This window comes from Siniperca chuatsi, linkage group LG4 (assembly GCF_020085105.1).
Source record: "Siniperca chuatsi isolate FFG_IHB_CAS linkage group LG4, ASM2008510v1, whole genome shotgun sequence".
NCBI classification, from domain to species: domain Eukaryota; kingdom Metazoa; phylum Chordata; class Actinopteri; order Centrarchiformes; family Sinipercidae; genus Siniperca; species Siniperca chuatsi.
In genome coordinates, this window is record NC_058045.1 from 4,518,764 (window position 1) to 4,531,265 (window position 12,502).

The following is a 12,502-nucleotide window of genomic DNA, read 5'->3' on the forward strand; positions in this document are numbered from 1 at the left end:
CACTTTAAGTAACAGAAAGCTGCGCCACATGTAATATGATAAATAGTCATACTCAGTGGAAAGAGCAGTAACTTGGATGTCTGTGATAGTTTTTCTGCTACAGTTCAATCAAGTTGCAGCTTTTGGAGGAATGACAACTTAAGCAAAATCTGTAGTGCTCTTAAATTAAATATATTGGCCTCACACCTTTTTTTTTATATCCTTTTGCGTTCCCAGAGCAGCTGTCCTTGTTGGCACCAAGTGAGTGCCCCCATCTGATTCTGCAGGCTTTGGCAGGACCAATGGCAGCAGCAACCGCCTCCACCATCACCAACCCCATGGATGTTGTTCGAGCAAGAGTACAGGTAAACACTCAAAGCCACCACTGTGCACCACATAAAAGCTGAAATTGAATTTGTATTTACATTTAAGGCACTGAGAAGATTTGAGAGTGTGATTAGGGTTTTATGAGGCAAACAAGAACAATATTTTAAAAAGTAGCCAGTTCGATGTTTTCTTGTCAGGAGCATTTTTCTCAGAATTTATTCTTGGAAGATGAAAAAGACTTTGAGATGGCATTTAGACCTTGATATTTGGAGCTCCATGAGGCAGGGGGGAACTCTGGGATACGTGGCCACCATTCCATCTTAGTCTCTCTAACCACCGGGCAATATTAGACTTGCTCTACAGTGGATCACACATAAAGGTTTGATATGAAGAGATGAGAAAGAATTAACCAACACAAGTCCAGGGTGAGCATTCACACTCAGATCTGAGTTTTCAGAACTTACTAGAATTATGTGCAAGCCAACAGCTTCTTGGTGCAAAGAACATCAGTCTGTTTGCCCATAAATCTACAGAACCATTAAATAAACATCACCTTTCTCTACACAGAATCAGGCACTCAATGCAGCGATCTCTCAGCACCAAAGCAGCTGAAGTCAGCTCCTTTTCTCTGTTGCTACACTTCTCTAGTTCCTGACATTACTCAATAGTTTCTCAACTTGCTCTTGATTGCAGTGCAACATCAGGCTGATTGGACAGCTAACACGCTGGTGTGTGTGTGTGTTGTGTGCATGTGCATGCGTTTCATGTTCTTTTATCCCGGTGGGCACTTTAACCTGAATGCACACTAACCCATGGGGACTTGTGACACCGTGGGGACCTCAGTTTTTGTCCCCACGGGTAGAGACTGCTTTTTGTGGGTTAAGACTTGGTTTTAGGGTACAATGAGGTTAGGGTTACGGGTAGGCACTTAGTTGTGATGGTTGGGTAAGGGCCTGGGGAAAGCATTATGTCAATGACGGGGATAGTGAAACAAACGTGTGTGAGCCAGCCACGACTGTTCAGCTGATGTTTTTGTAGATTCTGGTTTCTCTTTCTTGACACATCACTTCATATTATTTAGCACTTACATACATACATACATATAGCAGAACTTTGCTTGACTTAAATTAGATCTCTCCTGGAGACAAACTATACACCATAAAATTGACTTTTCGTCCACGTTGCCTTAAGATTTGAGATTGAAAGGTCGTTCTTGACCTTGGAAACAGCAGTTGATGAAACAATATCGTATGGCATGATCTACCTCAATAATTTAAAATTGACTTTTTAGTGAGATTTGAGTTTTGAAGGTCAAGAATGAACTTTCAATATCACCATAACATTTCTTTGCAAATAACAAGCGATGCTTTCACACTCTCCTGTTAAAGGTGGAGGGACGATCATCTGTTATCGAGACGTTCAAGCAGCTGCTGGCAGAGGAGGGCGTCTGGGGGATGACCAAGGGGCTTTCGGCCCGCATCATTTCCTCCACGCCCACGTCGTTGCTCATCGTGGTGGGATATGAGACTCTGAAGAGACTGAGCCTTCGAGCTGAACTGATAGAGTCCAGACACTGGTGAAAGGCCAGAGGGAACCAGGACAGCCTCGCACCAGGCTGCACCCTCAACACAGCCGGGCGGGAACTTTTCACACAGGAGATAATGACTCCGATCTGCGTCCAGTCTTGGGGTAACTGCTCAGCCATGTAGCTGCTTCCACATGCTTCCTTTTCGCTCCGTGTTGTTTAAATGCAGGTATGACACAGCAGAGTGCAAGTGGTGATGTTTGTCTTTAGATACACTTGGGAGTCTTGCCCTTTTCTGTTTGTCAGACCCTTTTCTACTGGCCTTGTTCTTTTTCTTTCCTTTTTGCTCAGCTGTTACTATGAAATATGAAAATATGAGTGAAAACTATTTTTTGCATTTTGCCAAAACTAAATATCCCATTTAAAAAATAAAAAAACACTTGATAAATCTTCTTAAAATTGAACTGATGACTGAGAAAAGTTGCTTCTTAAAGGATAGTAGATAACTCAAATCTCTTTTTGATTAATGCCTCCTGTACTGTATATTTTAACCATGTGGAGTGACTCTACCAGTGTATTTTCTATGCTGGATATGTAGCAGTTCAGGGTTTGTTTCTTTTTACTGTGTCATACTTTAACTGCACCGAGGAGGCCTAAGCTTGTGAACACGTGATGCACCTTTTGAGTTCACTGTCCAGCTGGGTTCAGTTTTTTGAAATTATTTTTCTTTAGAACTACACAGCAGTAAATTACAGCATGTTTTTTTTTTTAAAGAGAATTTGTAACTAGACCACTAATGAGTTTTCAATGTGCCAAATCTGGAGAGACAAATGCCTTGTTTGTCCTATTGAGCACTTCAAGAACAGAAAAGCTTGATATCTGTGTGCATTCCATTGGAAAGAAAAGTTTGTGCAGATGTATGAAACATCTGCTAAGAATCTCACCTTTTGTTTTGGACTAAATGAAGAGAGAATAAAATTTGTTATTTAATTATAGCAATGCCGTTAAATCGTACAGACGAAATGAGTATATCTTCAAAGTGTGATAATTAAGCTAGACTTCCAAAAGCATATTTAAAATTTGTTCTGTGTACTTGCAGGACAAAAAATACAACATTTATCTCAAGAGGTCTTTGTGAAACCTGGCTCAGGTTTGTGTAGTTCGACCTAAAGCCTTTCTGTGATTTATTTTCCAGCAGTCTGTGAAATTAGTGGTGCAGGTGTAATGATGAATTCTACGTATAGTTAAGTTAGATCGGGCCAATCAGGCAGGTGTTTCCGCTTCTTTTTGTTCCTGTCTGTGTCAAAGGACTGTACAAAAGAAACTGGAGCGTGACAGAAAACCCGAGAAAAGAGGATGTAGCAGAAGAGGTGTAAACTTAACGTTACAGGCCAAAGACCACATGAAAGAGGTGGGAACCCAATATTTTCCTCATGGGCCACTACTACTGTATAATAATACCATTTTATTGCAGGGCAGAAACTTAAACCACTGGGCTATTCTGCTGTTAGTTTAAAGCTAACACACAGAGGGAGAGTAAACGCAGCAGCATCAACACCAGCAGACACAACTATTCTCCAAAGTTGCCTTCAGTCACTAAATGAGTGTGAGGTACATCAACTAGTCTACTGTAATGTTAGAAATGAAATGCAGTTGGGAGAAGCACGTGGATGCAGCCATGTTTAGAAATGACTATTACTGCCAGGAAGCACATCTCAGTGAGGTTTCTTTGTTTTATAAACTGTTTTTAAGTAAATAATAATGTTGGACTCAGCGTTTCCTCCAGTTTCTGAACTTTAGCAAATTTCATGGACCTTTGCCTGTATAGAGGAAGTGCTACACCTGTATTTGCCAGCTACCTGCTGTGTGCGTTTAATATCAAAGAATTGTTAAAAGTACAGATAGATGTTTTAAACATGCAGAACTTGTTGATGAAAAGTAATAAAGAATTACGAATCAATGCAGTGGTTGGTAGTTAGTTTATTGATATGTACATTATAAAGATATCTTTTTAAAAAGCTGCAGCACACCTGCGGGGCCACTGGAGGGAGCACTAGATCATACTTCGTCTCCTACACATCTGCTGCTGGAACAACATCCCTCCAAACTGCATTTCCTCATGGGAAGACACAGGTGTATATGGTCCAACATGAAACAAAGTTATGGGTGTATATGTGAGCAGGAAATTTACCTGAGCATCCTACGTTTGACTTGGATAAAATCTTATAAATTAAGTCATGAGATCGTGCCTACAGACACTACATACAAAGCACTAGGGCTAGTAGTAAAGTAATAATAGGTTATCAGACAGGTCAGAAATAGAACTAAATAGATAAATTATTAAATGTGCAAAAACCAAAAAGAAGGAAAACTATTATTTAACTAACAGTAATATCTATTGATGTCATCGGTTACATTTCTGACTCGTTTCAGGGCTCCATACAAAATCGCTTCTTTTATCTAAAGATATTTATTTTCCAATTATATGCTTTGCACAATTGTTACCAAATCAGATCACTGACATGAAAATGATGAATAACTGCTTGTAACTCAAGAAATACAACAGAAACAGAAGTACAAAAGCAACCCTTTTATTTGACCGAAGTGGGCCAGTGCAAAAAAAAAAAAAAATCCATCACATTTACAGCTTGACCCCCTGCCACCTCTCCCTCCCTCCCCCAATTAACAACCTCAACTGCATGATTTGAGTAAACAGTTCTGGAGATCCTCTCCTCTTGTAGCCTGTCGTCCGTCACATGGGACAGTCGTAGATGTGGATGGCGCGGTCGTCTCCAGCCGAGATGATCTTTGAGCCGGTGCTGTTGTACTTTACGCTCCACACCTGAAGAAAACAGGAACAGAAAGGATGGGAATGGGATCTGAGTTACATATGAAACGTGTAATTCCATAATCACAAAACAGTATCCACATTTGGATGAAAAATTATACCTACGAGTAATAAGACTAGTGGCCTGGCTGACAGCACTGGAGCTGTCTGACATCCTACCACTTTTTCTACCAACAACTGTTCAAGAATGAATAAGGTTGAAACAACAACACAATGTCCCAAATAGGGAGCATGATGGTCGAAGGATATTAAATTCTACGGCTTTTTAAAACAGAAATGTCCTTGCTTGAAAAAAAATGAAGCCTTTTAAAAAGGCAGGATCCTCAAAATTTTAGAACAAGGTTTTTAATACATGGATTTACAGCATTAAACATTTTGTTCTGTTAATGCCCAGCTGCATCAAAAATGTACATTTAAATTAAGTGTAAGGCAGTTAAAGCACATGCCTGCACAAACTACGCAAGTTAAAAATTTCGCTTTTACAAATACCTTAAAAATGCTACAAAATGCTTTTAATTTGATTAGAAACTAAGCAGCGCAGAGAGCTAAGAAGTAAGAAGTGCTCTAAATAGAAGTAAAAAGCAAAGCTGAGCACTTCATTGGCTGCAAATTGTCTGTAGATTTTCTGGTTTATCTGTCATTTCATGAAGAGACACAAAAACAACATGGCAGAGTCAACCGCCTCTGAGCCGTGCTATTTCAATTAGAGGCTTTGTTGGGAGAACAGATCGACCTCCCCACATCTAGGCATCTAATGACAGCTGGGATTATTGGTTTTGCCCGAGCTGAAACATCAGAGACGGGTTATGTGAGAGGCCACTCCGTGACGTTGGCCCTATTGATTTCCCCCAACACATCAGCACCTACAGCGGACGGATTCTCTCACTTTGAATTTGATTATAACACACTCAGTGAAGAGATACAGGGCTATCTTTTTCACACCTGGTCTTGATGGTCGAAGAAAGTGTTGATACACGCTCTGGAGCTGGCGTCCCAAACCTTCACACTCTTGTCAGACGAGCTGAGAGCAGCAGAGGAGAGAGAACATTTGACATGTTTTACGGCTCATCTTAGAATCAAACTTTGTGTTGTCGGGCTGACCCGCTCAGTTTATCTTGGCACTGTGAGCTGGAAACTTTGTCTGAAAAACAGCTTCACGTTATCACGTAACGGGAGTGAACGCAGGGGAAAGTAGACAGTGGAAAAACACGTCTGCTAGCTCACTAATATACACTGAAGGTCAAGGGCAGTACGCAACTATTGGTTATTACTATATATTCTAATATATTTACTATGGCACAGTCTGTTTCAGGTCTATCGACATTTGAGTGTTAATCATTTCTTCTGCTTCAGGTGGTTAAACTGCAAATGTTGCAGAAATGCAGCTTTTATGCATCAGAAATGTTGGCAGCATGAAACTATTCCTCTGATTTGTAGCAGCCTGAAGCTGTTTTGAAGCTGAAGCGTTTCGTTTTACCTTGAGACAAAGTGGGTGTCATCTGGGGAGAAGGCGACATTAAGAACCCAGGATCCATGTCCACTCAGTGTGCCCGCCAGGTTGGCATGTTGCCTGTAAAACAAAGTTTATTAGATTAGATTACACTTGATCATTGGACAGTGCGCCGAGACAACGGAATGCAGTTTAGTATCTAACCAGAAGTGCAAAAAGTAGTAAAGTGCAGAGAAATGTACGTATGTCTAGAGGCAAAAAAATAGTAAGTGGTAGCTATGAATAAGCTAAGAGCCAACAAATGCTACTCTCTTTATCCTTTTATACTTTTTATTTCTATCATTGTAATTTGTAAGATCTGTACCACTGATGCACCCTTTCCCTCCCTTGTTCTGTGTGTTGTTGTTTATTTCTATTTTCATTTTATTTGACTATGTATACATAGTCAAATAAAGTATCCACCACAAGCTGCCGGCTGAACTCACACGTCATAGATTTTGATGTAGCCGTCGTCGGAGGCTGTGACCAGGAGCTGGGAGTCGGGGGAGAAAGTGAGCGATCTGATGGGCATGGCGTGACCTGAGGAGAGAGGAAACGAGTCCTTAGGTGATCTCTGCTGCTTTGAAAGGTCCAACGTGGCTGTTTGGAAGCTTAAAGATCTTATTCAATATACTGAGAGCTCTTTTTCGTCCCTAATACTAAAACAGTTTGTGTATAATATATGTATGTTGTATGCATTTGCTGAAATTACTTTAAATAAGCAAAATGAACAACTTCCCCACAAGCCAGCGTGTGTCTATGGCTAATTTGCTCAAGTGTTTTTTGTGTTTGGCCTCATATCTTTAGTCTTGATCTCACGTGCATTCACTTTTTTCCCTGAATTTTAAACTGTTTACTCGTCAGATCCATCTAGTGCTAAAAAGATTAGTCAATTAATTGATTAGTCAATTAAAAGAGAACACATTTTAGTTTAATTAATTATTTTATCCTTGATCAGGCAAAAAGGCTGAAGATTTGCCTGTTCCAGCTTTTCAGATGTGAGAATTTGCTGTTTTATGTCATTGTAAACTGAATCTCTATGAGTTTTCAACCGTTGGTCAAACAAAACGAGCAATATGAAGACGTCACCTCTAGTGGGCATTTTTCATTATTTTCTGACATTTAATCATTTGCTTAATCCCTTAATCAAAAAATAATAATTTACAGAATAATTGGTAACGAAAACAATCACCAGCTGCAGCATTAGATCCATCCATCCATTTATTACCTATTTAATGAATATTAATATTTGGACCTACCTTCCAGTGTGTGGAGCAGCTTTCCAGTGGCGATGTCGAAGATGTTGATGATTCCATCGATGGCTCCGCTGGCCAAATATTTTCCATCAGGGCTCTGAGGGGCAAAACAGAATAAAGGCAATGAAGTTATTGATTATAAAGGCAATTTCCAAATATAGAGACAAGAGACTGATGAGACTGGATGAGCTATTTAAAAACAACCTGAGGAGTTACAACACGGGGAACCCTTGGTGTGAATGAGAAGAAACACAAATCAAGATGAGTTATTGGAACACCAAGGCAGTGAGGTGGCAGCCATTAGACTCGGAGCTTGAGAAGCCACCACCCAGCGGACCAGAAGGACAATATATGGTTCCTTACGTAAGCTATACTCAGGATGAATTTTCCTCGAGTGTCCAGAGAATATTCCTTCTTGCCACTTTCCACACCAAAGATGTTGACCTTGCCAAGATGGCTTCCTGTGGCAATGTATTTAGAGTCTGGGGAGAAGGCAACCGACCATGCATCAACTAGAGAGGAGAGCAGAAAGAAAGGAAGGTTGAACACATCACACTGATTCTTTTCCAGGAAATGTTTATTTTAACAATGCTGTCTACAGCAAACCTAATTAATTAATGCAATGTGTCACCTAGTTAAAATGTATTTTTTTATGTGTATACCTCTTGCATTTTCTAATGGTCAACCAATGTGTCTCGTCTAACTGCCCCTGAACAAGACACCAAACCTACTTTCGACTATTAGTTATAAGCTAAATATTATAACGTAAATCCACAAAAAGAAACCAAAGGTTTTACATTAACAGGACTCACTTCTGAAGAATCCAAATATGCCAACATACAGTATGTCCAAAGAGGGAAATAAAGATCTTTAATCCACTGACCCAGAACAACCTCAGAGTGAAATGGAGTGTCACTAATGGAAGGTGACATGGCATTTAGATGGTTCAACATACACAACAACACAGACATTTCTGGGTGTGGGGTTCCTGAAAAGTGAGAATAAAAAACTAAAACAAGCTTCCTGTGCTACACAGCAGAACAGACAAGCTCCTGCACATTAGTTTTAATACTAAACTGTGTGACAATTTCCTCTGTAGTGACCTTATTCCAGAGCTAAGTGCTAGACAGTAAAAAAGCAGTGAATGAACACTCAGTAAAGACCACATTAACAAGGTCAAATCAACTATCAAAGTTTTTCAAAATGAGTTAGCTTACAGGCATCAGTATTTATTCTCTATAAATTCTCTTGGCCTGTAAAAAATAGTTACAAGTAACAACAAAATCTAGCCAAAAATGTACAACAGGGCTACAACCAATGATTATTTTCAAAAGTTATTGTTATTCTGACGATTATTTTCTCAATTAATCAAATGAATCTAAAAATTTCTAGAAAATAGTGAAAAATGTCACAATATCCTAAAGCCCAAGGTGATGTCATCATCACCAACAGTCCAAAACCTAAAGATATTCAGTTTACTATCACATAAGACAAAGAGCAGCAGTAAATTCTCAAAAATGAGAAGCTGAAAGCTGTTTGTATTTTTGCTTGAAAACTGACTTAAACGATTCATCTATAATCAAAATAGTTGCTTATTATGTTTCTACCGATCAACTAATCGATTAATTGACTAATCATTTCAACTCTAGACATACAGTATCTTACACACACAAAAAAACATGCTGTAAGCGGGAAAGTCAGTTACAGCATCAAGTCATCAGCTTGATAAATCAGTAATTCATTTGCTAAGTTAACAGACGTTCTGCTCACATCCCTCTACTCCCCATGCTATCCTACCACCCAATACAAATGAATCAATAAAAAAAATGTCAACGATCCTCTGAAGCTGGGTCTTACCTGGTCCGGCGTCCATGGACTTGATCTGTTTTCCAGACTCTAAGTCCCAGAGACGGATGTGAGCGTCGAGGGAGCTGGAGGCAGCGATCGCTCCGTTGTGACTGATGTCCACTGACACCACACCCAGCTGGTGGCCCTCCAGAGTCCACTGCAGCTCCAGCTTCTCATCCGACCTGCATGAACAATGTGGCGCAGAGATTATTCCGTCATGTCAACTCAAATAAACTCAACTTTTAAACCAACATGGACGAGAAGTTCTTAAAAGTGCTCAGAAAGAAATTGAAGTTTAAACATCTACAATTCCACGACAATAGGGCAAATTCCATCTGCTGATGAATATCAAGAGATGTGATCGAAAGCTCTAGAATGCTACTAAATGGACCTTGATGTGAAATTGTCAAATCAAGATTATTTCTGTAGCACATTCAACAAACATTTATGAGAAACTGGATCATAGAAAAGACAAGAAAAAACCCTATGGTGACAGTGTGACACCCAATTATATCACTATCACAGATTTTTATTCCTCACAATAACAATAAGCTGTTAAATGAACCTGGAATTAAATTAAAAAGACTTTCCAGATCTAATGCACAGCTGGCTTGGTTTATAGTGAAAGTGTGTACTGCATGTCCCTTTCCTTTGATAAAGATCTTCTTGTAGGCAAAAGTTTAAAGTAACGTTTGTGTATTTAGGACCTCAATATGCCCAGAAGATATCCATCCCCTATAGCCATTAGGCACTGCTAAAGAGGACGTAAACTAAGCAAGGCAAGCAAGGGAGCTAATGCAGTCTCCATCTACATAATCAATACAATCACTACCCCTACAGTTCAATAAAAATGGAAAACAGTCGAGCTCAGACACCCAGGATTTCCTGATGTGGAATGAACACAGATATGACACAGAGACTTGAATTCTTATAGGCAGTAAAACAAATTATGGTTATTATGCTCTGTGTTGAATTGGACCTTGACATGGTGCATCTTTGCAGTCCTTGTTAACAACTGCGTGCATATGACTGTGGCTAATGACATTGTTATGTCTTTATTAATTTTTATATAGCCTTTAAAAATGTAGATGTCGCATCCCCCTCTTGCTTTAAATAAATATTTTATTATATTTGTTTTTCTTTTGTCATACTGTTGGTTTTTGTTATATGTGAACATTTTAAAATATTTCCTTTAGAAAGACAATAAAAAGGTAGTTGAATATAGAGAACACAATAAGATGTTAATATTATCCAATGTTACAAAACAGGAAAACACACAAATACAGTACGGGGCAAGAAAACCACATCAGCTAGACAAATGGCTGCCAGAACAATGTACTAAGTGGTATTGTCATGAGGAGTAGTGTTAAGAAAAAACACTCACCATTTCCAGACTTTCACCATATCATCTAATGAACCAGTGACAATAGTTTCTGTCCCATCTGCCTCACTTTTACCCCACGCTGCTGTCCAGATAGCATCATCATGTGCTGAGAGGAAACAAACACAAGTGGTGTTTCATACCTGAAACTAGCAGGGCTGATGGGAAAAGTACTTAAAGGATAAGTCTGGTATTATTATAATTATTATCATCATTATTTTATTTTTGTTATTGTCAACAAATCCCACGAAAACACACAATCCTTTGTTAGTATGACTCTGAATACTTTCTGACTTCCCTACCCTGTCTGTGGTTGTAAATCTTAAAAAACAGATCTTAAGTATAAAGTTTCAGTTTTCATTAAGTTTTTAGCAAACGTTACTCAATAAGGAGTAAATTATTGTGCATTCATGCATACAACACATTTGGTGCTGCTCTAGTGAGTATTTACAGCAGGACAGTGTATGTGGGATTGACTCAAAATAAACTACAGTAACTATGTTCATGATAATGAAGGAACATGAATAATGAATGGTGTAGCTTATTGATGTGTTTTTAATAGATTTTGGAGAACAATGGAGCGCTAGGGCACAGAGGAATACATTATATTAAGCTTTGGCTACACATACAAGACTTAGTAGAAAGCAGTCTTTTAAGGTATTTGTTGACAATCAGAAAAATATAGACTATCACAAGCCATATATTTTATCCTTGCAGTTTTGTAGCAAATAATTGTCTTACACTGAGTGAGAACAACAAACAACAAGACAGGTTTAAATAGAGGGAAATGTAGTTGTAGTTCTGAATAACAGGTCTTTCTGTGGAAAATCACTGGTAACTTGTTAAGTTAGAAAATGAGTTATAGTTATACAGTGAGATCTGTTTATCGATAATGTTACTCACCGTGTTCTTGCTTGAAAAGAATGCTGTACTGAAATCAAAGCACAAGTTTAAAGTGAATCTTTAAATTCTTTCAACCACAAAATAAACAAAGTGATGAAATGTTGAGTGTAAATATGAAGCTATTTGAACTTGTGCTTACTTGAGTGCTCATTTTTTGGTCCTGGGAGTCACAGAGCCAGTTAACCTAGATGACTTTAACCTGAAAACAACATTAAAGTGTGTTAGTTTTGACAAAGCAGGGCATGTTAATTTTAAAAATGTAACTGTCACTAGCTAGTTTGGCTACCAAGAAACACACCCTTATAGACAAAGAGTTTAAATTTGTAGAGCTGCCACAGTTTAAGGGAAAACAGACAAATGAATAACAAATTAAACTAAAGGTTAATGGCACCATATTTGTGCAGTTGCACAGATTAAACATCTGCTAAAATACCACGGCTAACGGAAGCTAGCTCTGACTAGCAGCGGTTATCATAGCAGGTTAGCGCTGCTGCAAGTTCGCAACAAGGTGCAGTTTGCTGTTTTAACAGCTACAAAATTATCAGGTGATCGCCCAGTTTACCGGACCAGCTGTATGACCAATAGGTTGTTAATATTTCACTTTATATAATATGCACCCACATACCTTCAAATCTCCAAAAAAAAAATATGTCTAATTCAATTTCTGAAGCTCGATGATTTACATGTGAGCCGCCATGACAACATTTGACGTAGCTTCCGCTCTACGTCTTCTTCGTTTATTAAATGACGGTTGCCGAATAAAGTATGAAGCGCACTATCGCCACCAGCGGAAATGTGGCGGAAAAGCGAAAAAGATATTGGAAACGATTGATTTGATAAAAAAAAAAAAACACTTGAAAATGATTACTTTAATAGACGTTTGAATTAATGAAACTATAAATAATTACTTAGGTAAATATATAAAATAAGACAGATGTTAGATGAG

At 38.7% G+C, this 12,502-nt stretch overlaps 2 protein-coding genes across 8 annotated transcripts in view; one reads left to right on the forward strand and one right to left on the reverse strand.

Annotated features, from left to right (window-relative positions):
- The window catches only part of slc25a44a (solute carrier family 25 member 44a), an 8,053-nt gene extending 4,262 nt beyond the window's left edge, over positions 1–3,791 (forward strand). For 6 of the 7 annotated variants that reach the window (XM_044194321.1, XM_044194322.1, XM_044194319.1 and 3 more), the window contains 2 exons: positions 217–344; positions 1,695–3,791. In XM_044194321.1, coding sequence (XP_044050256.1) covers positions 217–344; positions 1,695–1,886 — 320 coding nt within the window. In that variant the 3' untranslated portion in view covers positions 1,887–3,791. The remainder of the gene's footprint in view (positions 1–216; positions 345–1,694) is intronic. The other variant, XR_006377804.1, reaches the window with a different exon arrangement.
- On the reverse strand, positions 3,792–12,327 carry wdr61 (WD repeat domain 61). The gene is made up of 11 exons (XM_044194326.1): positions 12,182–12,327; positions 11,696–11,755; positions 11,557–11,584; positions 10,657–10,762; positions 9,282–9,454; positions 7,788–7,936; positions 7,428–7,521; positions 6,615–6,708; positions 6,157–6,249; positions 5,622–5,700; positions 3,792–4,673 (listed from the first exon to the last, which is right to left on the reverse strand). Exons 2-11 carry the CDS (start codon positions 11,705–11,707, stop codon positions 4,584–4,586), a joined length of 918 nt encoding a protein of 305 aa, XP_044050261.1. The 5' UTR covers positions 11,708–11,755; positions 12,182–12,327; the 3' UTR covers positions 3,792–4,583.
- Between the last annotated feature and the right edge of the window lie 175 nt (positions 12,328–12,502).